Source organism: Engystomops pustulosus, chromosome 6 (genome assembly GCF_040894005.1).
Source record: "Engystomops pustulosus chromosome 6, aEngPut4.maternal, whole genome shotgun sequence".
Lineage (NCBI taxonomy): Eukaryota > Metazoa > Chordata > Amphibia > Anura > Leptodactylidae > Engystomops > Engystomops pustulosus.
Window position 1 is genome coordinate 70,719,950 of NC_092416.1, and position 25,915 is coordinate 70,745,864.

A 25,915-nucleotide genomic window follows, 5' to 3' on the forward strand; every position below is an offset into this window, starting at 1 on the left:
AATGTGGGTTTTCTGCTGATGAACCTCTCTGGTCCAATGTTGGGTTAGAGCCAGGGCCAGCTGGGGAATCCTCTAGTACTCAGGTGGGTCAGTTCAACACTTGGGGGCACATTTACTAAGAATGGTTCAAACTTCAAAGTGTGGCTTTCATGTGTATAATGCAAGGTGCACCCGTTCTTCATGAATCTGGCTCCCTGAACTGGCCGACAGAGTGCACCACTTTTTTATGGTCTATCTGTAACATGGGGTGTGGGATACACTTCTGTCGGACTTGCATGTTAAATCTGGCGTTTGATCAACCGAGCACTGGAACGCCCCCTAATTTGTGATGCATGATGCCTAGTGCAGCTGCTCCACAAAATGGTTTAGTGCGACACATTTGTGGTGCAGATACTTGTTAAATACCTGTGCAAGCACGTGAAAGAAAGCGCAAAGTCCACCAGAAAACTAGTGCACGGTCCTTAGTAAATGTGCCCCAATGTGTTCAGGGCAGGGCTACACAGCGATTGAAGTCTTCTTGTGGTCTCATTCAAAACGATTGATTTTGTCCACTAGCGTTTAATACTTTTACAACTACAGATCAAAGTTGAACCATACTCCATTTTCTCCATAAAGCAACTCTGTCATTTTTACATCACACATGCTTATGGCATGTATTTTTGTGAGGTACCTAATACAGTACCGTTATAGAATATGAGATCTTAAAAATCTCTTATATCCAGTGCAATTTTTTTTTCCATGAGGAAATAGATTATGCAGTGCAGATTTATCTACAGTGGAAACAATCAAGATTTTCACACTCATTTTTTATTTTAACATTTTAAACAGGCACAGCTGCTAAATATGTCTAAGAACCAGGCAGGAAAAGTCATGCTTACTTTTCTGCATTACAAAACAACTGTATAGAATAATTTCACCATGTAAAATGCTAAGGCTCAGCTCCTTACAGCTATTGCCAGGACCGCTGCATTGTGTCAAGTATCCATGTGCCACCAAGCAGCTAACGGGAAAACTGAAGCAGGACAACCCCCAAAAAAGGATTGGCAACTATTCTTTCTGTATCTTTTGAGAATTGTTGTCCCAATTTGTATCATCTCAAGTAAAATCCAGAGCAGAGTGGCACATGGAGGAGAGAGGCAGCCGCAGTGTAGTGCAGGGAGCAAAAGATTTATGAACATTTTTTGTCTACTCGAGGAGTCTTCAGTATCATTATTGTCTACTCTAGGGTCTCCAGTAGTATTATCTGCTTGTGTTGTAGGTGCATATAGGGAGCTAGTCAGTGGTGCAGCCCCTGAAAGTTAAGAAGTATGAAATAAATATCACTCAACTTGGCATACATCCTTAGATCAGGAATAGAACAGATACTCAAAAGGAAACCTACCATTTGTTTTTATGCATTGTGTACCAAACATACATTGAGAATGCTGTAGAGCCACTGATGCAGAAACATATCTTGTTTAATCCCTGAACTGATGTGGTTTTGCTCAAAAATGATAAAATTCAAGACCTTGGTGCTGGCTGGCTGCCATACAGAAACACATTACTTCCACATACACAGGAGCTTTCTGAACTGTCCAAACAGGACTAATCAACCTGAGCTGGATGACTTATACACAGCAGCTGGGATGGAGGAGGCTGCATCCAGAGGATCCTTGCCCTGCTTTTGGATCAACACAATACCTGCCTCTGCCATTGAGCCCGATTCAGTCCCTCTGTTAAATACTTCTCTAAAGACCATCTCTAGCCTAGGGAGTAGAATGTCTTAATATTTCTTATAAAAAGCAAATGGAATTCCATCGGGACCTGGGGAAGAGAATAGGGCTATCTTCAATTCTTCCAAAGAGATTGGAGCATCTAACCTTTCTCCGTTCTCCTGGGTGATCCTATGACCCTGAATATTTTTTATTCTCCCATTTTGTGGTTTAAGTTTTAGATTGATACAATTCCTCATAAAAAGTACTAAGGATCTGTAATATTTCAGATGGTTCTCTAGTAATCCTGCCGCTATGTACAGGAATATAGCTACTATAATAACATAACTGCACAATAGCGTACCATATACAAAATAATAATTACTATAATGGACAGTTTATGAACTGCACCCTACCCTAGTACAATTTGTAACAGAATTCTGTCTCAATTTGCACAATAAAACTCACTTCACTACATTCTTCAAAAGGTTTCAGATAGGTGTTTAGGTTTTTTTGGACATTTTTGTGTCTGGTGTGTCAAAAGGGTGTGGTCTAAATTGAGATAAAATGCAGATGTTTGTGCTCCAACTAAAAAGGGGTGTAAAGTTAGACCAAGTCTTACACTACACCAGAGTTAAACTTCAGACATAAATGAATGCAAATGAGTTTTCCAGGACGGGATAAGGAAAGCCAAGCCACTTTCAGCTCCCTTGACATCATTATTTGAAAATTTTCCCAGAATACCCTAGTGGAGCATCAATGGCTATAAGTCCGCCTTAATTGGTGGATAACTCTTACTTCTCGATTCTAACTTTGAGACACTTATTATGTGTTTTTATAAAATATAAGAACAGCAGATCAGAAACGGTTTTAAAAGTTTGGATTTAATTAAATACAAAATTTACAAAAAAAAACCCTCACTCCAAACAATAGCACTCTACAATCAGCAGGGAGTTTGCTACTTTGTGTAGTCCTTGGCCGGCGTTAGATCTGTACAACTCAGCGATATGTATAAATTGTAATCACTGTATTCACAACTATTCACAAAATAAAATTAAAATAGATATATTTTAAACAACAAAACCACCTAGATCAATCATATACAACAGTTTGGGATCTTATCTACAATTACCTATTGCTTTACTGGCAGTAAGGGACCAGGCTGTGTCGCTCATTGCTAGGACTGTGAATGGCGACATTCTTATTAAGCCTTCACATTACCGGTAGCAAGTTACCAATGCTTTGCCAACAAACTACAGATCTTCATACAGTATTCGGCAGTATTGGTACACTGTACGTCGGGGTTCTGGTCCGGCAGTAGTGCAGCCTCTTCCGGGTCACTTAGACACTGTCATTATCCTGTTTAACCAATAAGACATGTTATTATCTCAGATCTGGTAAAGCAATGACGTCTACTGGTTATGAGTAGATCATACTAAGAGGGGTCTTATCACCTTATCACGTTGCCTGGTGGCTCTTCAGATGTTCCCGCTCTGACCCCACATGTTGACAATTTTAGTTTGGCAACATGGACAGAGCCCCAAGTTATTAGCCATCCCATTTACATGTGTGTAATACAAAAGGTACAACATATAGTGCTGCTTACATCTGTACATGGCTGGAAAACAAACATACCACAATGATAAAGGGTCCTGTGCCCTCATATCACAGCTGCTGGAGCAGAGAGGTGGCCGCACATGCTCTCTCCGAATCTATGGTAAGGTACTCTAGGTTAAACGTGAAAGGTCCACAAAGGTGTGTAGGGAGAAAGCACTTGTTTGCCCACCATGTAATTTATTGCAGTAGACCCCAGGTCTCACATAGATGCTGAAGGGTTCAGGAAATTGCCATACATTACCAATATAGGAATATCCCTTTCATTCTTTCCGAGGAAACCTATTTTACACAATTTTAAGTAATGTTATGGGTAATATATCACCAAGGCCTGCGGTAATCGCCCGTGCTTGTTAGGTGAAAACCAAACCATTTGCTGATGGGAATCCATGATGCAAGGAGTCCCTGCTTGTCTGCATAACTTGAATAATGAGCATGGCCCAGTGCCACTGGCCAAGGTTTGGCTTGAAAAACTGCTGTAATGGCTGGACAGGTTAAAAGACACTGATCCTGCATATGTACTTGCGGTGCTCTGCTACACTCAGCCCACACATGGACCATGTATAGAGCAGTAGCTGACATGGCGGTATAGGACATAGATTGGACCTCTTTTTACTGTGAAGACTCCCATGAGTACAATTACAGCAGGATTTTGACATTCATTTTCCCATAGAGAAGAGCTCCGTAGTCGGCAACCTGGGGAGCGAAGGAGTCCCATTTCTGCCTTATCGCTTTGGCCATATGCAGAATCAACATCTTTTCACATACCCAGACATTATAGTAGTTGGAGACAGGTAGCAGCATTTTAAATTCATGGTAGATATCAGAATGCCACTTTGTAAGGCTGCAGTCATCACCATGTACACACAATATATGTCTTATCCATCGCTGATCCTTACATCCTGTATTATACTCACTATTCTGCTGTTGCAGTCACTTTGTACATACATTACATTACTTATCCTGTACAGTGCCTTTGTTACAGCACATAGTCTAATAGACAACTGCATTTAGGAAGACACTGTACAGTAACTTGATATAGGAAAGACTCGCTGCCCTCTGTATTAGGAGCTCAACTGATCAGCTAATATTTATGTAGCTTTCGGGTATAGTACAAGCTGTAACTCCAGATCAGGAGCATTTATCACTATACCTTGTATTTTACATTTCTATCCAAGTCTCTGCTTACACTTGTATTACAACCTTTTAACAATATCTAGATGATGGATAAAACTATTCCTGACAGACACCTACACAGAGGTCAACTGGGAATTCAGTATGGTGGTCTACATGCCAAGGACACAAATGGGTAGAAGGTCTTTACAGGTAGATAGCACACTGATTTCATCAAACATTACCCTTTGTGGTGGATTTTTGTTGTAGGTGCAGGTGACAAATATTCTGCAGTGTTTTCTCAGGAAGGTTCCTAGCACCTGATGAAAGTTTGGCTTATTAAGGCCTGGAAGCCAATAGCTGGACGGCTATTCTACCTCACACCACACTCACTCATGGCTTGGCAGTGTTTTGTGTGTAGGTCCCTCTCAGAACAGTCTGACAATCTGAACTTATCTGCCCTAAGAAAACAAGAATTTGGCATGTTGGGATACCAATAGCACAATCCTTCTTTCCCCTGGCATCTGTCCCTGTGGGAATTGCTGTAATCTAATCTGTTTGACCACCTTAGTTGGAGGAAAACATAGTGTATGGGGTCCTTACCAATTCTTTATACCATATTGTTTTCTTAAAGACAAATATCTACTATAAATTATAATTTAAGAAAATAAAACCCACTCACACCAGATTTATTGTAAAAAGGTAGCAGCTTGCCCAAACCAGCAAGAGAAAAACAGAAACGTTTCCATAAAAGAAAGCAGAGACAAGTGACTCAATGAATCCAAATAAGGAGACCGTTTTAGTAGGAAATTTGGAAAGCCAATTGCTGTTCAGAGATATCTTGGCTTCAAAAGATGCCCTAACCTATGGATCCCCTAAAAATGGCTCTCAATTAAATATTCTGCTATTGTTAATCTTCAATGTACAGATCAGCAGCTGGAAGTGACAGCAAAGCTAACCACATGATGGAGCCTAACCCACATGTGAAGCAGTCACATTTCTAAATAATACACAAGCTTCTCAGTCCTTGGAGAAATAATTCCCTCTCAATCTTCTATCGTGTCATGTGTATAGAGTTCTATGAAGATGGAGGAGACATGGCAGCTAAGCTGCAGGGCTGGACAGACCCATCAAGGCTTACAGATGGTCCTTGTTATATAATGGAAGGTGCATCATCCTCAGTCCTTGGAAATACTTGTATTCCAGCTATAAAGTACTCTCAGTGCTTTATATTTTATGGAAACCAAGCAACCCACCACCGCATGCACACATCACACCAGTTCTGTGATCTGCAAGTTGCGTCAGCTGGCAAAGCATAGCCAAGAAGGGCAGAGCTGATCTAAGAAGCAGCCAACATTATACCTTACTCCTGAAGAGGGGCTTGGCACCCGGCCCACAGTATTCATTGTAAATGAGCTTAAACAGGAAGAGGTGGAAGAGGGTGATCAAAGAGGCCACACTAAACCAGAAGAGGAATGGCAGTCCTGGGTACTGTTTGGCCATGTGCTCCTCGTGGGCTAGGATCTCCTTCAAGTGAAGTGTGTGTCTCAGGTCCTGCAGGTGGGTCAGTTCTGTAGAGATATAGAGTAATGGGGTTATGGGTCGGGTCACCAGCACAGGGAATATATGTCCTCGGATTTCAGAAGTCAGCTCTACTGGTTCATTCAAACATCCCGCCTCACAGGCATAAAGTTTCACCAGCTTGTCCTGGAACTTCACCGACACATGGAGATAGGGCTTCTCTTCTTGGTCAAGCAGGACAGCCAGGTTGATAAGGTCCTTGTTATAATGTATCCCTCGAAGCGAGTAGCTGTTGTGCAGAACATGAGGATCAGATAAAAACTGTAGGTGGTTTTCAGTAAACTGCAAGCCACCAAAGCTCAGCATCATCCCCTGCATGAGTCCGTGGGCACCCGTCAATACCAGGCTCTTACAGCCTCTCTTCTGCAGGGTCAATTTCCATACGTCCCATAGTTGTAGGAGCTGTGTGATCCCACTCAGCTTGCTAGGCCACAGATTCTCTGCGTGCATAGTAGCGTGGCCGCTAAAGCAATGGTCGGCGTAATTCAGAGACAGCTCCATTTTATCTCGTTCCTCATTACTTATAAGGGGGTCCACCAAAGGAGCCGGGGAGCAGGAGAGAATGTAGTAAAGTGTGATGTTTATGGTATCGCTGGATGGAGTATGGGCATCCTTGATCTTTCGCATTTCAATGCCTGAAAACACATAGAGAAAACCGCATGACTTTAGAATTATAGATTTTGATTTTATTTAATTTATAGGCATATAAGAACGACTACTTCGATAGGACAGATTTACTCACTATGCAATATGTATATAGTGTACCCACCCCAACTTGGCAATCCAAAAATGCAGCAAATTTATCACAGGAGCTGATACTGAAGGTTTTATCTTCTGCATCACATTAAACAACTTGATGATCAGTCCAATTAAATGGAATAAGATATGTCATCAATATACAATATAAGGAGCACTACATCTCCCAGCATGCCCGCTGACCGACTACTAGAAGAGGCCTCAGGTCAATCACGTTCCTTTACTTGCAGCCATATATTTTATAGAGGTTGCACGTAGTATTCCAGGTTTTGTTCAGTTTATCCACACAACAATATAAAGGCCAGTGAAAAGCTGCACCGAAATGCACCAAAATCTGGCATATTTTTCTGGTGTAAACATGGCCAACTAATAAGAGGAGTAAAGTTACTGGATATATCCATCAGCATCAAACACTGTGATAAATCTGATGGAGAAGGTCTAATCTAACTTCACATGGTCTTAATTTAAGCCACTATGGATAAGTCTGTAACATAGTGAGCACTGCCTGGGTTATTACAGAGACCCAGGTCATTTGTTAAAGGGAACCAATCACCAGGAAGGTCATTCTTACATGATTTCATGTCGATTTCAAAAAAGCCTTAGTCGTGCATCTGAATAATACCAGCTCTTTTTTAATCTGTTATGGGGGGGGGGGTTTGACAGTTCAAATGAGAATTGCTTGTGGAAGAGAGCTGACGTAAGCAGAGGGTGGGGGCAGGGGAGAGAGGCTGAGGGCAATCATTGAGGATGAGTAGAGGAGAAATTGAGAAGAAGATGGCTTGCGCTATTTGAACTGCCACCCCCACGCCAGAGGCTATTCGAACCTGTCGTCATATTAAAATGTCCTTCCTGATGACAGGTGTTAATATACCATCAAAATCAAGCATGATAAACCAGGGACACTTACTTATAGATCCAGGCACCGTTACTGCCATAGGGGTGTTACCAGAGCACCTCACAGTGCATCAGCATGTGAAGCTATAGCATGGAGGGACTCTAGTAATGCCCTTCAAACACATTAGCATAATTCTAAAAGCTGATTTTAGTAGGAAGGAGACCATGTACAACAAATATAACAAGTGCCTGGATCTACGAGAAAGTGTTCCTGGTTTATCATGTTGGTTTTTGATGGTAGATTTCCTTTCATACTTTCCCGCTAATAAAATGTGATTTCTGCCGAGTCAACTACACATGATTTAGGGGTGCTATGTGGATGAATTTTAGGAGTCATTTCTGTAATTAGTAATACTTGTAAGTCTTCACCACACCCAGTTAGTAGTGAGACTGCTTATACTGTACACACAGAAGACTCTGCCCATTACCAGCAAGAACTGGGAAATAACTACTTTTCACCTGACTCCCTCCTTAAACTAGATAAACCCAGGGAATTTGTCCTTCATAGCGCCAAATGTTTACAGAAAGCAATGCTTAAACTATGAGTATCTATATTACATTGTAGGTATAGAAGACTCCCTGCATACACGTTCAAAGTCATCTATGTGAAATCTGTGAAGTTTTCAAAACTCTAAACACTCAGATAGTAAGTGTTCAACATGTGTTTGGAATGGGGTCCAGACTGCTATGACCCCAGTGATGGGAATAATAGAGATCTGTAGCGCTGCTCAATTAATGCTCCTTTAGTTTCAATGTGACTAAATAGAGGATAATGGTTCAAAGTGGTTAAACCTCTTTCAGTAGCATCTATAGATTTAAGGGTGTGCCAATAGAATTCCATACAACTCATATTAAGAAATTGTATGACTATTAGCTCCCGATAGATCAGAAATTGAGAAAGAGAAGATAGATCTTACCTGAAACAAATAGGTCTGACCATATCTGCTGATGCTCATTGTAGAGATCATCTGGCCTCATGCGCATCACCTCCAGCATCTCCTTCTTTGCAGACTCTCGCAGCTTACTAAAGCTTTCGTCCAGCTTTCCCGAATCTATAGGGTCAGAGGTATAGATGACGGAAAGAACGGTTTCATCAAATTCAGACTTGGGGCTGACCTGCAATCGGTTCACCAGCTTCTTTGTTGCGATGACAACAAGAATGCTTTTCCCATCTTCTAAAGCCACCCGTCCAGAGGAGAGGAGGAACTGTCTGTCCTGCACCTTCTCTACACTAGTTGAAAACTTGGCTCCGGGGGGAGGCTTCTGGGAAGAAATATCAAAAGCCACCACTTTATCGCTGGGGTTGGAGACGTGGATCCTTTGAATGTAGAGGTGGGGTCTGCTCCTGTGTGCAAAGTAGTCTTCACGGATGGAGACGCAGTCATGGTGGGGGTCTGTCGACTCCATTTGCAAGCATCGAACTGTCCTCATCAATCCTTCTCTATAGAAGATAGCAGTGGCGTGGACTTCTGCCCCTGTCCCAGAGTTCTTAACATATGTTACCGGAGAATAGTCCGTCATACGAAACGGTACAGTGGCAGAAGACACCCATAAGTTATTTTTGTTTACATCAACAAGGAGAAAACCATTCCCAACCATAGCCGGCCCCTGCAATTTGGACTCCTCTCCTGGGAAGGAGATCATCATTATGTCTCCCTTGTCTGACAAGGTCTTCCATTGCTTAGTCTGAGTCAGTAGACAAGCTGCAGGGCCACTCCGAGGCTGACCTGAATACCACAACGATCTAAAGAGGGATCCTGTGGACAAATACCAGTAGATTATCAAAAGAAATCCCAGGACAGCAAGGATGCGGCGCGCCCAGCTGCTGGACAGCAGTCCTGGGAGACCTTTCAGCCTCTGTTGTAACCACATCGGGAACAAGATCCAGCGATGACTTCTTCAGGAATATAGGCTTGGAGGAAGACGAGGGAATAGGGCAGTCACCAAGTCATGTGTCAGAGACTGGGGGTCATTATGGAAAGAAGAGCAAGTGTCTCCGGGATGTTCATACTTCCAGCATCACTGCGATACACTCCACAAGGAATCACCAACACCATGTAAGACCTGGAAAATATGTCATATACTTATATATAGGATGAACTCATTACCTGCACTCACACAAGATCCTACAAGTCTGACCTCAAACTCTACTTCATATCATACCCTACAAAGATATATCACTCAGACCCTGCAAAGTAACACCCTAAACTGACCCCTGACCTCTATACCTATGCCTTAAAATAACCTCTGACCTTTATAGCTAAAGCTTATACTAACCCTGGCCTCTGTGCTTACATCTTATACAGAACCCTGACCTCTATACCTACAGCTTATACCACCCTCTAACCTATATACCACATACTGACCCCCACCTCAATACCTGCAATGTGTCATGACCCCTGGTGTCTTTAGTAACCCCTGGAGTGACCCATGGGGGCCTCAGTTACTACATTCACCTCAGCTTGTAAAAGAACGGCAGAGCATGAAGTACAGAGGGTTCACCTGGCACCCGACCTCCCTCCCTCCCTCACAAATGTCATTGCCCCCTGTACCCACAGCCCAGTAAGGTGCCCGCTGCCCAAACCGCACTCACTTCTCCCGTCTCCACAGAAAACGCAAGCAGATCGGTCACCGTCTCTCTGGCAGCTGTTCCTCAAACAACACGGAAGTGTCACCGGGCAGAACTAATTATCGCGATAACAAGAGCTCTCCCAGCATCCTCCGGTGTTCATAGAGAGGATCACATGACAGTCACATGCATCTAGTCCGGAAGGGGGCGGTGCTCATCATGTGACTGCCTCTGGCAGAAGCTTTCGATGGCACACAGCGCCTCTAGTGGCCATGGCGTGAGAGGCTACATTTCTAGCCCGTGATGTGGCCTCTGCCCTGTGCGTACACTACATGGTCAAGTGTAAGATACTTGCTGAACTGCTATGTCCATGACCTGGACGTAATGCATGATCTCACAGATGAATCGCCCATGACAGGGGTAGGGGACCTATGGCTCCTGAGCCAGGTGTGGCTTTTTAATGGCTGCTTTTGGCTCGTGGACAAATGTTTAATAAATAGTGATGGGCAATGTGTGAGTCTAAGAAACACACATCATCGTTGCTTGGGCGATGGGCCTGGATCACAGTGACGGGTGGTCGTAGGCATCCACTCCTCTATGACCCTTATCCATGGCGGTGGAGCCTGGGTCATAGAGAAGAGCACATGTAGGTGATTATTATTTTTTTTTTTTTTAGTTGCAAGCTATCTTCTAGGGGGCATGTTTTGTGGCTATCTATCTCCTCCAGGGCATGCACTAAAGATAACTATCTACTGGAGAGGCATGTTCTGGGGCTACCCATCTACTGGGGGACATGTGCTGGGGCTACCTATCTACTCTAGGGCATGCGCTGGAGATATCTATCTACTGGAGAGGCATGTTCTGGGGCTACCTATCTACTGGGGGACATGTGCTGGGGCTACCTATCTACTGGGGGACATGTGCTCTGGCTACCTATCTACTGGAGGGGCATGTACTGGGGCTACCTATCTACTCCAGGGCATGCGCTGGGGCTATCTAGTGGAGGGGCATGTGCTGGGGCTATCTGTCTACTCCAGGGCATGCGCTAGGGCTATCTATCTACTCCAGGGCATGCGCTGGGGCTATCTACTGGATTACTGGACTACGCAAGTATAAAGGTTTTTTTATTTTACCAGTGGGCAGGATTTGCTGAATGGCAATTTTGGACACTGAACAATCGTTCCAAAAGGACAGGTGAGTGGTTTAGTGTCCTAAATCGCCAATAGGTCCTTTTTTTAGTAATCCTAAGGACTAAAGGACAGGTGAGTGGTTTAGTGTCCTAAATCGCCCTGATAGGGAACCTGAGGCCATCTATCCAACAAGCTTGGCTGATATTGGATCATGCGACAGGACAATTATTAGAAATACAGCAGCAAATCCAGAAGAGAATGGCTGATGGTATTACAGTGGTCCAGAAACAATTCAGACCTGTTGTGGGCAGATCTTAGGAGAAATGTACATAAACAAATGACTGCAAATCTCAATGAACTGGAACAATGTTGCCAAGTCTTGGGACAAATTCCTCCTCAATGATGCAAAAGATTGTAACAGTGAGTTATTGCTGTTAAAGGTGGTTCTACAAGCTATTGATTCACGTGGAGGCACTTTATTTTGCACGCATGACTCTTACATTTGGCTTCATTTTTTTGACAAATAATCTATAGTGATTATGTTCTGAGTTTATGGATGGTGAAAATGTAAAAAAATTATTAGAAAATCAGGAAGTGTGATAGGAAGCAAATGTAATCTTTTGATGACACTACTGCTAAAATCCAGTTTACATGGCAAAGGAAAAGCGCTACAGAGTTCTGTTAGTGGTAGGTTCCTTCAACTATAATTACCCAATCCCTTCAGTATTAACCACTTAAGGAGCAGTCCCTTTTACTTTTTTGCGTTTTCATTTTTCACTCCCCACCTTCAAAAATGTATAACTTTTTTATATTTCCATGTAAAGAGCTGTGTGTGGGCTTGTTTTCTGCGTAACAAATTGCACTTCATAGACGGTATTTATTCCATGTTGTGTGGGAAGTGGGAAAAAAAATTCGGAATGCCGTTAAAATGATGAAAAATCGCATTAGCTCTAATTTTTTGTGGGCTTGGATTTGACCCCAAATGACGTGTACTTTATTCTTTGGATCAGTACAATCATGGAGATAACAAATTTGTATAGGTTTTTTAATGTTTTCATACATTTTCAAAAATGAAAACCTCATATACAAAAAAAAATATTAATTTTGCCATCTTATGGCGCTTATAACTTCTTCATACTTTGGTGTATAGAGCTGTGGGTGGTGTCATTTTTTGCAACTTTTGATGACATTTTATGCTACCATTTTTAGGACTGTGCGACCTTTTGATTGCTTTTTATTAAATTTTTTATATATTTTTCAAAATGGCAAAAAAAGTGCCATTTGGGCGCTATTTTCCGTTACAGGGTTAAACGCAGTAAAAAAGCTTTATTATATTTTGAGAGATTGGGCATTTCCGGACGCGTCAATACCTAGTGTGTTTATGATTTTTCCTGTTTATTTATATTTATATGACTTCTAAGGAAAGGGGGGTGATTTGAATTTGTAGGTTTTTTTAATATAATTTTTTTTTTTTTATTTTACTACAGTATGGCAGTATATGGGGATTCTGCACATCATCTATTACAATGTGCAAATTGCACCATGTAATAGATAGCCTAAAACATGATATCCTTAGATCTTTGTGTGACCCGAGGCTGTCATAGCAATGGATCGCCGCTCCCCAATGACGTCACAGGCAGCGACGATCCGAGCCAAGATGGTGGCGCCCACGCGCCCAGATTCTGCCACGTCTGCTACTCTGAAATAAAGACTTTATAACTTTATGCAGAGGCGCTCACCTTTCCGCTAGTTGAGCACCTCTTGGCTCCGCCGGAAGATGATTTATGCACCCCCCCCCTCTCATTGTTATTCCCCTACATCACCATCCACATACGCGTGAGCAACACACATTGTGCACCTGGAGAGAAGTGCGGCTGCACAAGGAGACACAGACGCGACTTCGTCCGGCCAAAAGGAGGAGATCAGCAGACAGCTGAGTGATGTGGGGGAATAATAGTGAGGGGGTATGCATAAATTATCTTCGGATGGAGCCAGGAGACGTTTGGCTAGCGGAGAGGTGTGCACCTCCGGCTCATTTGCATACAGTTATAAAGTCTTAGGAATAGTAGATGCTCCGGAATGTGGAAGGAGGACTCCCCCATCACCCCTTAATGTGGTGGTAGATGTCCTTTAAGGAGTGTGAATACTTGAGCAGTTGCAACTTAGGCCCGTTCCACACTTGCGAACGTGATACGATGAACTCGCAGCACACTCGCAACGCATGCTGCCGGGAACGCACGGCCCGAAAGCTGCACACCGGGAGTAAACCGACATGCTGAGAACTGGCCTTACTGTGTATACACTGTAAATATATACTTTTGTTTCCCATAGTAAATAATAGCAAATTAGTATCATTTTGCCCTGTAAATATATCAGTAAATATCAGTCCTATGTGTGAACAAACATTTCCTGTGAGGTCTTAATCATTTGTACAGCTGATGGGTGTTTTGTACATGGTGGTGGTAGGCGGTGCTTTCTGTGGCTTTTGTTTTATACTGTAGGATCACAATTATGTTAGTAAAACCTCCTGAAGTCACTTTTTGGTTTTGTTTGTCATAAAATATTCAACCCATTGTTAAGGAACCACCTCATATTCTTTAAGGTATGAGAGATAAAGTCCTGCAATAAAGGAAGCGAGGTCAACAAGTGTATGTGGATGAAAGGTGGACTTCAAGAGATGCAAATCTTGAATATCCATCTTCCATGTAGCAGCGCCCTCTAGCTATAATGTATTGTGCAAATAAAACATCCAAAAATAATAATAAAATAAATACATAATTAATAATAACAACCTAATTAATAATAACAACCTGGATGAATATACTGTACACACATGAATAAGCTGTGTCAGAGTATATGTGATGGGGTTTGGTATAGTGACCAGATGAGCAGGAGGCTCCTGTAGGGCTCTGCACACTCCTCACGTAGTGCACGTACTTCCTGCAACATCTGGACTGGGAGCAAGTAGTGACTGGCAGGAAGGAGAGGAGTCACTGCTGCCTGCACGTGTGTACTGTATGCACTAGTGTACTGGATCTGGCTGCACAGTACTGGATCTGTCTGCACTTGTGTATTGGATCAGTCTGCAGAATACTGGATCTGTCTGCACTTCTGTATTGGATCAGTCTGCAGAATACTGGATCTGTCTGCACTTCTGTATTGGATCAGTCTGCAGAATACTGGATCTGTCTGCATTTGTGTATTGGATCAGTCTGCAGAATACTGGATCTGTCTGCACTCGTGTACTGGATCAGTCTGCAGAATACTGGATCTGTCTGCACTCGTGTACTGGATCAGTCTGCAGAGTACTGGATCTGTGCACTATTGTAGTGGATACGTTTGCAGAATACTGGACGTGTGGGTGCTGTATCCAGCCTGCAGTAACCGGATGGCTTCCACACTGCAGAGCTGTCAAACACTCCCCTCCCCTTCTCTCTACAGTAGCTCCAGTACTTATTGTATTGGCTTGTCCCTGGCACATGGCCAGGTAGCCAGAAAATTCCGGCTTCATATTAACCCCTGAATGACGTGACACAGTCCATGACTGTGAACAGGAGGATACTATATAAGGTCCTATGTGATAAGTACATCCAGATGTCTTACAAGCAGGAGATATATTTACAATATTTCATGAGAACTCACATTAACCCTATATATCCCACAGCAGTCTATGGAAGTAAAAGATTTACCAAACTGTACTTGTCATAATGTGGGCGGGACTCGGGAACTTTTTGGGCCAATCAGTTGCCGGTGTGTCTGTGAGTGACGCGCGGGGGGCGTGGTCATTGCGTGGCAAAGCACTGGGGAGGCAGGGGGTCCCTGGGATTCCGCTGGAAGATTCTGGGGAAGGTGCGACATGTTGCTGAGGCTCCTGACTCCGCTGCTCCTCAGCTGTGTGGCCCTGGGGGCCCAGGACTCCGCCGGTGAGTGCCGTATATGTGGCCAGTGCTGGATACTTGTAATGTGTCATTTATTCTGGATACCAGGCGCACGTGCAGCACCCTGTATAAGAAGGTCTTATAGAGGGGACACTAACTTCTCATATACTTCTCATACTCGTATATTTCCTATTACACAAGGAGAAGTCTCATCACATAACTTGGCTGTCACAATGTTAGATCCATCCATCTATTCTCTCCATTTATTCTATCTTTTCTATCTATATTATATATATGTATATACACATATGATGGAGACACAGTCTTGGACACATGGCTGCAATAATAACGAAGTTCATCTCTAAATACTTATGATATTAGGGGGAAAATCCTGAGGCATCCATCACCCTTAGAAGCGTTTGGTAAATTAGTGTAAAATTAGATACTGGCACTGTAAGACATTGTAAAACTATCAGTAGTCAGACAAGATCAGTTGTGGATTTTACCTCCCACCATGACAGACGGTGATCAATGTTACATAGGAGAGATTTGCTATATGTTCTCAGTTGCCAATATTGGATCACTGGTAGCAACGTAGAGCAGAAATCCAGCGACAGTGTGATTCCACCATACATCTTCTATTTAGCCTTAGTACAGGTCACATGAACTAGTAAATTTTATATATTAAAGTGAATCCGTCAATTCTTTTGACAATACAGGACTGCAGGCAGTGATCTGTGTAACAATTCCTTTGTGGAGTTTTTAGTATTGACATGAATGTGAAAATACATTTATATTCCAGGATTGTAGCTGCACTTGGCATTCTAGTATTCACCCCTGCGTGAGATCTAGTCTACATCAATTACTCAGGGTGCAGGGCTTAGCTGTGTTCAGTGAGACACACCCGAGTCCACCCAGTCCAGCTACAATCCTGGAATATTAATACATTTTGTTGCTAATACCAAGCACAATCTGCACTTTTACAAGACCACAATTCCTTTTAAAAGCTTGCCCAGACAATAATTGGCAAAATAACTTTATAACACCTGATGTAAATAGCTGAAATATATGATTGGGGGGGCAGCACTACATACTAAAAGTACTGCCACATTTCGTACATGAAGTATGAAGGGAGAGTGTGTAAACCCTGTTATCACCTTCTCTCTAATGACAGAATGTAGGTCTATTTTTTGGATGGGTGAAGCTAAAATAATACCTTTTCGTGGGTGGATTGTGGACATGGTATAAGAGACTCCTCTTCTGAGGACAGTTTTGTAGACTGAGTGGAGAATGTGATGGGGGAATGAGAACAAAAAGAGCCATTCATTTTCCATCACTGCAGGAAACCCCAACACTAGGCAGCCCACCGATAACACTCACTGCAGAATACACATTCAGCTTCCAGCTGTAACCTTACACCTTAAAGAATGTGGCCAGCCATAAATACTTTCCTTGTTTTATGTAGATGACTTTTTTCGCCTCCAAAACTCATTAAATGAAAGAATTTTAGGCCAAATTTGACATGCGCAGTAGAGCATAGGTAAATAGCCCTAACAGCATATAATAATAAAGAGCAGTGGTTGTTATCTCACATGTAGATCTCACAGACCCAGCTTTAAAGGGAACCTGTCATCAGAAATTGGCCTAATAAACCACTACCAGTATGTTGTCAAGCAGATGAACAACTTGTAGATCATGTTTTTTTCATGACCCAGCTTGGTGACATCTTCCAGAAAATCAACTTTGAAGTTAGATGTATAAAGTCAGGGAGGTGGAGAGTTTCATTAAAGTCAAGCTCTCTCTGCCTCTGAACACCTCCTTCCGTGTGATTGACATCATGTGCCGGACTTTAGGAGATCTGATCAATGACGTCCCTGGAAGCAGACCCTCACTTACAGTAAAGGGGGCATTTTAAGGCAGGGAAAGCTTGACTTCAGTGTTAAACTCTCCGCCTTCTTGACTAGGAGTCAAGCTCCTAGCAGCTCCTAGTGCTACCCCATTTTTAGCAGTGATAAACTGCAAGCTTTATTGCAACCCTACGATAAAGCTAGCAGACACTGCCGTTCGGTAGAATAGCAACCGGCGTATTCATGAGGGGGCTGTCCGAGGTGCTGCTTCTTCCCTGGGCCGCCCCTCCCACTCCATAGGCAGTCACCGACTCCTAGTCCCGCCCCCACATGAATACGCTGGACCACTTTGAGCTTGGTCCGTTGTTTTTGTTGTATGGTGCAGCAGTGTCTGCTAGCTTTATCGCAGAGTTCTAATAAAGCTTGCAGTTTAACACTGCTAAAAATAGGGTAGCGCTAGGAGCTGCTTACTGTAGTAAGCAGCTCCTAGTTCCTTTTTTAATGGGTGACAGGTCCTCTTTAATCACAGTGTCCCAATAGCGCTTATATATCAAAAGAGCTTATTCCTGCCAGTGAACCCCTTGAACTAGTTGTCTGCAAGACTCGCGCATGCACAGTAACACTTTTCTTGCATAGCCAGCTGGAGTCCATTGTGGCTGCGCACGGAAACCTAGGCAGCCTCCAGCCAGCTGCGCCATCAAGGTGTTACTGCGCACGCGTGACTCTTGCACACACCGGCCATCTGCAGCTGTAGTTGGTGGGACAGAAAATTAATTTTGATTATGCGGCGCGTGAATAATTGCTGAGCTGACGCAGGACAGTTCCTCCGGCTTATTACCATATTTTTATAAAGTCGTTTTTCTGGAAAAACGCAGTTTGAAAAGAAAAAGAAAGAAGGTGCCCAGTACCCCTAACATAATGAACATGTCAGTGGGGACTGTCTAGCACCAGTAAATCTGTCAATATAAATCTATTAAAACCTAATAAAAGAAGTTTAAATTTGTTATTGATTGTAAATCCAAAGAATAAAGTAGATATTAAAATTGATAAAATTAAGCGACAAGAATTTGGAGCAAATGCATTTGGAAAGTACGATTTGTTACGCAGAAGATAAGCCTCATAAAGCACTGCACTCTATAAAATACATACATTTTCACATGACTAGATTGTTTTAAATAGTTAAGAGGGGTAAATGCTTGTCACACTGTCCCTTTAAATGAAATCTACTATCAAAATCCATCATGATTAACCAGGGGCACGTACTCCTAGATCCAGGAACAGTGACTGGGGTTATCTTCTTATATTTGTTACACACACCAGAGCCATCCTATGGAGCGAACGGGGCGGTCCGGGGAAGAGGCAGCGCCTCGGACCGCCCCCTCATGAATACATCGGACAGCTTTGCGATCGGTCCGATGATTACACTACCCCGCCGCAGTGTTTGATAGCGTTACCGGAGGTTTCCGGTAACGCTATCACTCTAACACTGCGGCGTTTGTTCAAGCATTAGGAGCTGCTTACTTTAGTAAGCAGCTCCTAGTGCTGAAAATTTGGGTGCAAGCTTTGTCTTTATGTATTGCTCACTAAAGCAACAAAGTGTATTCATTTTTGTATAATAGATGAGTAGATCCAGATGATGGATGATAATTTGCTGTTTTATATATTGCAGCTGTGAACCATTATATTACAGTCTACTGCCTCTCTTTTTTTCCCCTATGCCACATTAATATTACTGTCAGTGAATAGAAACATTCATTGCTAAATATAGAAAGTAAATACCTGTCTGCATCATGACTCAATCTCACTTAAAATAAACCGAATTTCGAAGTATATTGAAAAATTGCTGAACTTTTCTATAAACAATGCTTATACTTCAGCGGAAGTCATTGGTTTTGAGACCTCTGTGAGTGGATTACCTTGCTTTGCGTTCCCTCCCAGGTTGCAGTATGGCTGCCTTCACATTACTTATATTTCTATGATTTTGCTTAATGGATGGATATTGATATCCTTCTTCTTCCAGACAACCTCTTAGTCTTAACTGTGGCCACAGAGGAGACAGATGGCTTCAGAAGATTTCAGAGATCAGCTCAGTGCTTCAACTACAAAGTAAAGGTGTGTGATGAACGACTTCTGACCCTCAGGGCATCTTGACGAGGAATTCCAAGACTGACTGAGGAAATACTTTAAGACTGACTAAGCAAACAGGCAAAATCCATAGCCCACAGTCGCAAAAAATATAGACCAAGAAATTCTGGACTGGTTCTTCTGCCAGTCCAGAAGATTATCAGTAATATTCTGCTTGCAGCCTGTTATTCAGATTTCTGTTTGCCTTTAGTTACTTGCAACATTCATCCAAAATGTCTAGCTCTAGCTGTGATATCAAACAGAAATAGTAATGAAATTAATAATCATGACATGTAGTAAGATAAGCCAGTTACCTACGAGGGGCCTGGAGTCAGGCTTCACTATAAATCCAACATCTAAACTCCTTGTCACCGTGGTTGTGCTCAGGCTGCATCAACTAGTGATGGGGCAGAGATGCCCCAGATTAGGGTCCCCAGAATCTGACATTTATCATGATAGTGTGAAAAACCCTCACTGTAATGTCACTGCAGATTTTGGGACAAGAAGAAGAATGGCATGGAGATGGGCAGAAAGTCCGACTTCTAAAGGCGGCGTTGGAGCAGTATGCAGATAATGAAGACCTTGTCATCCTCTTCACTGAAAGGTATATACTTAAAGGGGTTTGTCCATGAAAGACAGTTCTCAAATTTTAATCGCCTAAATATGTTTACACAGTAAAGATCCTTTTTAGCCACTTACTTTGAAATTTTAGTCAGTTTTATTGCTGCTTTTTCTCCTTTCATTGTCTAGGCTGGTTTTGTAAGATTCCAGAGTGTAAGCAGACACTTCATGATCCTTCTGTGCTAACAGATGCTGTGTGCTGACAATGTGTTCAGATTATCAGGGTACAGGGTTTATATACACTTTCATTTAGCTTCTGAAGATTCTACTAATTTCGGAATCATAGAGAAAGACAGATGAGAAAGATTGAAGTCATAGATATAAGACACACTCATCTCTGCTACCTAATCAATAAAACTCACAGTCAGCACTACTATGGTATCCTTCCCTCGAATCCAGAGCTTATCTTGTCTGCTGAGTTGGTGTCTCCTCTACATGCTGCTGCTGGACAGTAGTGATGTGTCACAAACTAACCGTCTCTAAGAGCCAGCTCTAATTTGTGAACGACGGGAACCAGCTCCCCTCAGTGAGCCAGTGGCTCACTTAACCCCGCCCCTAACTGGCTCACAACGCCCCCTTTAACCCGTTACAATCAGGATAAAAAAGGTGTAGAATAGTGTGATTGACTGCTCTGCAGCTCTGTATTTTATATTTAGTAGGGAGCCGTTCAGGAGCCAGAAGAGACGGCTCTTTTTAGTGAGTGAAGCCTAATGAGCCAGCTCACTAAGAAGAGCCGTAATTCCCATCACTACTGGACAGGAAGTAGTCCTGTAGTGCTCTATCCAGGGACAACAGAAATATAAACAGGTTGGAATTATATCTATGAAATGCTGTATTTTTGTTAATTACATTGAATTAGAGAATAAGCAACATTTCTCACTGCCCGCAAGGCAAACGATACATGAAGCACGGACTGAGTGCACCAGAATACTGGCGCAAATTGCTTGATAAATGAGGGCAAATGTGTTGTTTTGTTACTCTGAGTATATTTAAGAATCTTGTATTTGTAGGAATTCCCTATTAACCCTTTCAGGACCTTGCCCTTTTTTGTTTTTTCGTTTTCATTTTTCACTCCCCATGATCAAAAATCCATAACTTTTTTATTTTTCCATGTCCAGAGCTGTGTGACAACTTGTTTTCTGCGTAACAAATTACACTTCATAGAGATGGTATTTATTATTCCATGCCATGTACTGGGAAGCGGGAAAAAAATTCCAAATGCAGTGAAATTGGTAAAAAAACGCTGTTTTCTTGTGGGCAAACGCCAAACGCCGTTTGCCGTTTTCTTGTGGGCTTGGATCTTACGGATTTCACTGTGCGCCCCCAAATGACATGTCTACTTTATTCTTTGGGTCGGTGCGATTACGGGGATACCAAATTTGTATAGGTTTTATAATGTTTTCATACATTTAAAAAAATTAAAACCTCCTGTACAAAAAATTTTGGGGGGATTTTGCCATCTTCTATAATAACTTTTTTATACTTTGGTGTACGGAGCTGTGGGTGGTGTCGTTTTTTGCAGATTTTGATGACGTTTACAATGTTATCAATTTTAGGACTGTTCGACCTTGTGATCACTTTTTATAGAAATGTAATTTTTTTTAACATTTTCGACTTTGGGCGCAATTTTCCTTTACGCGATTAAACGCAGTGAAAAACCGTTATCATATTTTGATAGATCGGACATTTTGGGACGCGGCAATGCCTAATGTGTTTATGATTTTTACTGTTTATTTATATTTATATCAGTTCTAGGGAAAGGGGGGTGATTTGAGTTTTTAGGGTTTTTTATTATAATTTTTTATTTTTTTTACTTTTTTAAATTTTTCTTTTTACTATTTTTCAGACTCCCTAGGGTACTTTAACCCTAGGTTGTCTGTACGATCCTATCATATACTGCCATACTACAGTATGGTAGTATATGTGTATTTTACTACTCATACATTACAATGTGCTGATAGCACATTGTAATGCATGGGTTAACCCGAAGTAGCCTCGGGTCTTCGTGAGACCCGAGGCTACCATGGCGACGGATCGCCACTCCCCAATGCGCCGCCATCCTTTTGAAACCGCCAACAGCTTTGCCGGCGGTGATCAGCGGGAAAAAAACACCCGCGATCGGTACTGGCACCGGCAATATGCAGCAAAGACTTACCGGCTATGGAGAGGGCTCAGCGCGTGAGCCCTCTCCATGCACCCGCGGCCGACCCATGACGTGCTATTACGTGAAGTGGTTAAGGGCTTATTTACGCTTATTTTGCTTATGACTTCACTTTTTAATAGAACAATACACAAGAATAGTGTGGTCACGCATAGACTTTAAATTATGAGGATTAATAAAGCACAAATGCCACACGGATGCAAGTTAGCCATGAAAAACTGATGAAGATGTAATTTTTTCACAGCTGAGAATTGGATTAAAATGTAAATATAGCCTTAGAGGGACCTTTAGCTTCATGGTGATATAGTACTTGTGTGATATCACAGATTCTCAAAAGCAAGGCTCAGTAGGTTATAGTATTGATCCGGTTTTGTATTGCTGCACTGCCTGTCTCTTATATCATTTATATTATTTTACAGCTATGACGTAGTGCTTGCATCTGGTCCGGCAGAACTTCTCAAAAAGTTCAAGCAAGCTAAAAGTAAAGTGGTTTTTTCAGCAGAAGCAGTGGCATATCCTGAGCGGCGCCTTGAGCCCAAGTATCCATATGTCAGTGAGGGAAAACGCTTCCTAGGCTCTGGAGGTAGGTACACAGTAATGGTCTTAACCCCTTCCCGCACCCTGACGTGATTCTACGTCATAGGATGCGGGTAGTTCCCGCACCTTGACGTAGAATCACGTCATGGCGATCGCTCGAGCTCAGAAGCTGAGCCCTTGCGATCGCCGCGGGATCCCAGCGGTACGCGGTAGCTGGGATCCCGCAGTAACAGCCGGGATCGCGACTATCGCGATCCCGACTGTTTAACCCTATAGACGCCGCGGTCATAGTGACCGCGGCATCTATGGTGTATTGGCGCGACGATCGGCACCCTCCGTGCAGAGCACGGAGGTGCCGATCGTTGCCATGGCAACCTAGAGGCACGATCAGGTCCCCTGGGCTGCCTATGGCAGCTGCCTGCTAGGATCGTGCACTGTGCACGATCTAACAGTGCAGCTGTCAGCCTATGCAGAATGCATAGGCTGACTATGTCATATGCTGCAATACATTAGTATTGCAGCATATTACAATGAACAAATGATCAAATGATCACTTGTTCATGTCCCACCCTGGGACAAAATAAAACAGTAAAAAAATTGTTTTAAAAAAAGGTGCAACTAAAAAAAAATTATTTAAAAAGAATAAAAGTCCCCTTAAGTCCCGTCCCATGCAGTAATCATATAAAACATAAAAAAAGTGAAAATCACCAAAAAACCCACAACATATTGGGTATCACAATGTCCGTAACAACCCGTCAAATAAAATAAAATGGTCACTGAACCCGTACGGTGAACGCCGTAAAAAAAAACACAAAAAAAACTCACAAAAATTATTAAATTTTCACATCTGACCGCATAAAAAGTGCATAAAAAGTGATCAAAAAGTAAAATGTACCCCAACATGATACCAAGAATAAGTACAGCTTGTCCCGCAAAAAATAAGCTCTAAACCAGCGCTGTAAACAAAAAAATATAAATGTTCTGCCCATTGTTACATGGCAATACAAAAACAAGTAAATGTCTCACAAAATGAGTTCTATATTCTGCAAAACAAGTTCACCATAAAAAAGCCATGTAAATGGGGTATCGCCGTAATCGTGATGACCCATAGAATAAAGATAACACATTATTTTTATGGTATTGTGAACGTCCGGCGAAAAAAATGCTAAAAACCATAAACAAGAATTAATGATTTTTTTAACCATCACCAAGAAAGAGTTAATAAAATCTGATTATTGGCTATTGAGCCCCCCTGTAAATAATGTACCTGAAAAGTGGATCTCATCCACAAAAAAATAATCCCCCATATGTCCAAATTACAAAAAAATAAACATTTTATAGCCTGTAAGATGTGACGTTGCAGATCTGCTCTGAATGGCGCCTCCTTCCGTTTTATGCCCGGCCGTGCGCCCATACAGCAGTCACCACCACATATGGGGCATCCTCTGACTCGGGAGACGTTGGGTATCAAACTTTGTGGAGTTTTTTGTAATTTAATACATTGTGACGGTTTAATTTTTGGCCAAAATTAATATATTGTCTAAAAAAAAAATGACAGCTTGTAAATTACACCTCCATTTTGTTTTAATCACTGTGAAGCATCTAAAGGGTTAACATACTTCTTAAAGTTGATTTTTTACACATTGAGGGGTGTAGTTTCTAAAATGGCATGATTTATGGGGGTTTACTGCTGTTTAGGCCTCTCAGAGTCAGTTAAAGCTGAGGAGGTGCCTCTAAATAAGGGTTTTGGCGTTTTTCATAAAAATGAGAAAAATTGCTCCCAAAATTCTGAACCTCCTAACAACCTAGAAAAGAGAGAAGATGCATAAAACCCTATGCCGATATAAAGCAGACATTCGGGAAATGTTAGTTATAAAGTTACTTGGGTGCTATGACTATCTGCCTGAAAAACAGAACATTTTGAACTATGAAAATTAAGAATTTTTAGAAATTTTTGCCAAATTTAAGTTTTTTTCATAACTTAACACAAAAGATATCATCAAAATTTGAATATTACTTTGAAGTACAATGTGTGACGGTAAAACAATCTCAAAATCCCCTGGATATGTTAAAGTGTCAAAAAGTTATAACCTCCTATAATGACACAGGGCAAATTTTAAAAATCAGGCCTGGTCCTAAAGGTCTAAAATGGCATAGACACGAAGGGGTTAAAGGGAACCTGTAACTAGCTAAAAATTACATTCCTGGTGACAGGTTCCAATAGCCTATGTTATGCTGATTTTAAATGCCTTTGTCAGCATTCTGAATCATTTGAGTACTTTATAAAAGTTTACTTTACATTACCTGGCTCCCTGCAGGCAGCATGGGGCCCCTGCAGTAGTCTATGTTTGTGTGCCTGTGTCTCTTCATGTGTGTGGAGGAGAGGATACTGACATAGGCTGCAACTGCCCCATTAGCCTTCCCCACGGCCAGCAGTAAGCTGAAATGAGTTTTTTACGCAGCCCTCTCCCGGCCACCTTTTCTTTTTTTCAGAACTCTCAGACAACCCCTTTAACTTCTTGGTTGCTGGTTTCCAGGATAGTACTGGAAGTCCCCATCACATCATTCATGTACGATGTCTTTTTTCTGATTTAAGATGTATGATGTGTTTTAAGTATTTACTGATCTTTCGCTTCTTGCAGCTTTCATGGGTTATGCTTCACATCTGCATAAACTGGTGGCGGAATGGGACGGAGATGATGAAACAAGCGACCAGTTATTTTACACCAAGATCTTCTTAGACCCTGTAAAAAGAGTACGTTATTTGCAAGCTCGGTGCATCGCTGCGAAATCTGTGTGCACTACATAAATAAAGGAATTATTATTATTCATTTATAAGTTAGATCCGGACCATTGTCTTGCCCTGGGCAATAATGTTATCCAGCTGCCACCTTGGGGTTGTAAAAGTCTAGGGTTGAAAAGACTTTACTAGTCATTATTTATCAGGTTTTTTTTGTTTTCCTTTTAAAGTGCAACGGTGGTAGGAAACTGCTTTGTTTGTCAAAGAAATACAATTTCTCACAATTTCATACCTTTCAAATCCATATCATTTTTGTTGATACATTGAGAAGACTACTCTGTATACTATCTTTATCTTATATAACAACTCTCCTATTAAGAAGACTTGAACTGCTATAATACTGTGCCCTGTGTATAAGAATATAGAAGGGAATTTATCATATGCCAGTGCTCATGCATTTGTACAAGAATATAACTACTATAATAAATAGTATTATATGAAGATGAATGTATGGACATGCTATACATAATTTCATTCAATAATTAATCGTCATGACACATTCACAACAAGTTGGGACATTGTAGGATGACTTACAGTTCAGTGGTGCAGGAAGAAGTTACCATATGCCTGGACTGCTGCTCGCATTGTGTGATGATTTG

The 25,915-nt window shown here is 42.0% G+C and overlaps 2 protein-coding genes across 2 annotated transcripts in view; one reads left to right on the forward strand and one right to left on the reverse strand.

Moving 5' to 3' along the window:
• Window positions 1–2,554: 2,554 nt before the first annotated feature.
• On the reverse strand, window positions 2,555–10,412 carry KIAA2013 (KIAA2013 ortholog). Its single transcript, XM_072156442.1, has 4 exons — window positions 10,243–10,412; window positions 8,567–9,713; window positions 5,781–6,634; window positions 2,555–3,050 (listed from the first exon to the last, which is right to left on the reverse strand). Exons 2-4 carry the CDS (start codon window positions 9,519–9,521, stop codon window positions 3,033–3,035), a joined length of 1,827 nt encoding a protein of 608 aa, XP_072012543.1. The 5' UTR covers window positions 9,522–9,713; window positions 10,243–10,412; the 3' UTR covers window positions 2,555–3,032.
• Window positions 10,413–15,117: 4,705 nt separating this feature from the next.
• The window catches only part of PLOD1 (procollagen-lysine,2-oxoglutarate 5-dioxygenase 1), a 28,773-nt gene continuing 17,975 nt past the window's right edge, over window positions 15,118–25,915 (forward strand). The window contains exons 1-5 of the mRNA XM_072156441.1: window positions 15,118–15,271; window positions 19,094–19,185; window positions 19,689–19,801; window positions 22,399–22,562; window positions 25,159–25,271. Of these exons, the coding sequence (XP_072012542.1) occupies window positions 15,205–15,271; window positions 19,094–19,185; window positions 19,689–19,801; window positions 22,399–22,562; window positions 25,159–25,271 (549 nt within the window). The 5' untranslated portion in view covers window positions 15,118–15,204. The remainder of the gene's footprint in view (window positions 15,272–19,093; window positions 19,186–19,688; window positions 19,802–22,398; window positions 22,563–25,158; window positions 25,272–25,915) is intronic.

Bases quoted from the DNA above. Each gene is read 5' to 3' on its own strand.
- KIAA2013 (XM_072156442.1), bottom strand. From the start codon at position 9,521: ATGTGGTTACAACAGAGGCTGAAAGGTCTCCCAGGACTGCTGTCCAGC. The intron at 6,635-8,566 runs GTAAGATCTATC...ATGTGTTTTCAG, and splicing joins GTCAGACCTATTTGTTTCAG to GCATTGAAATGCGAAAGATC.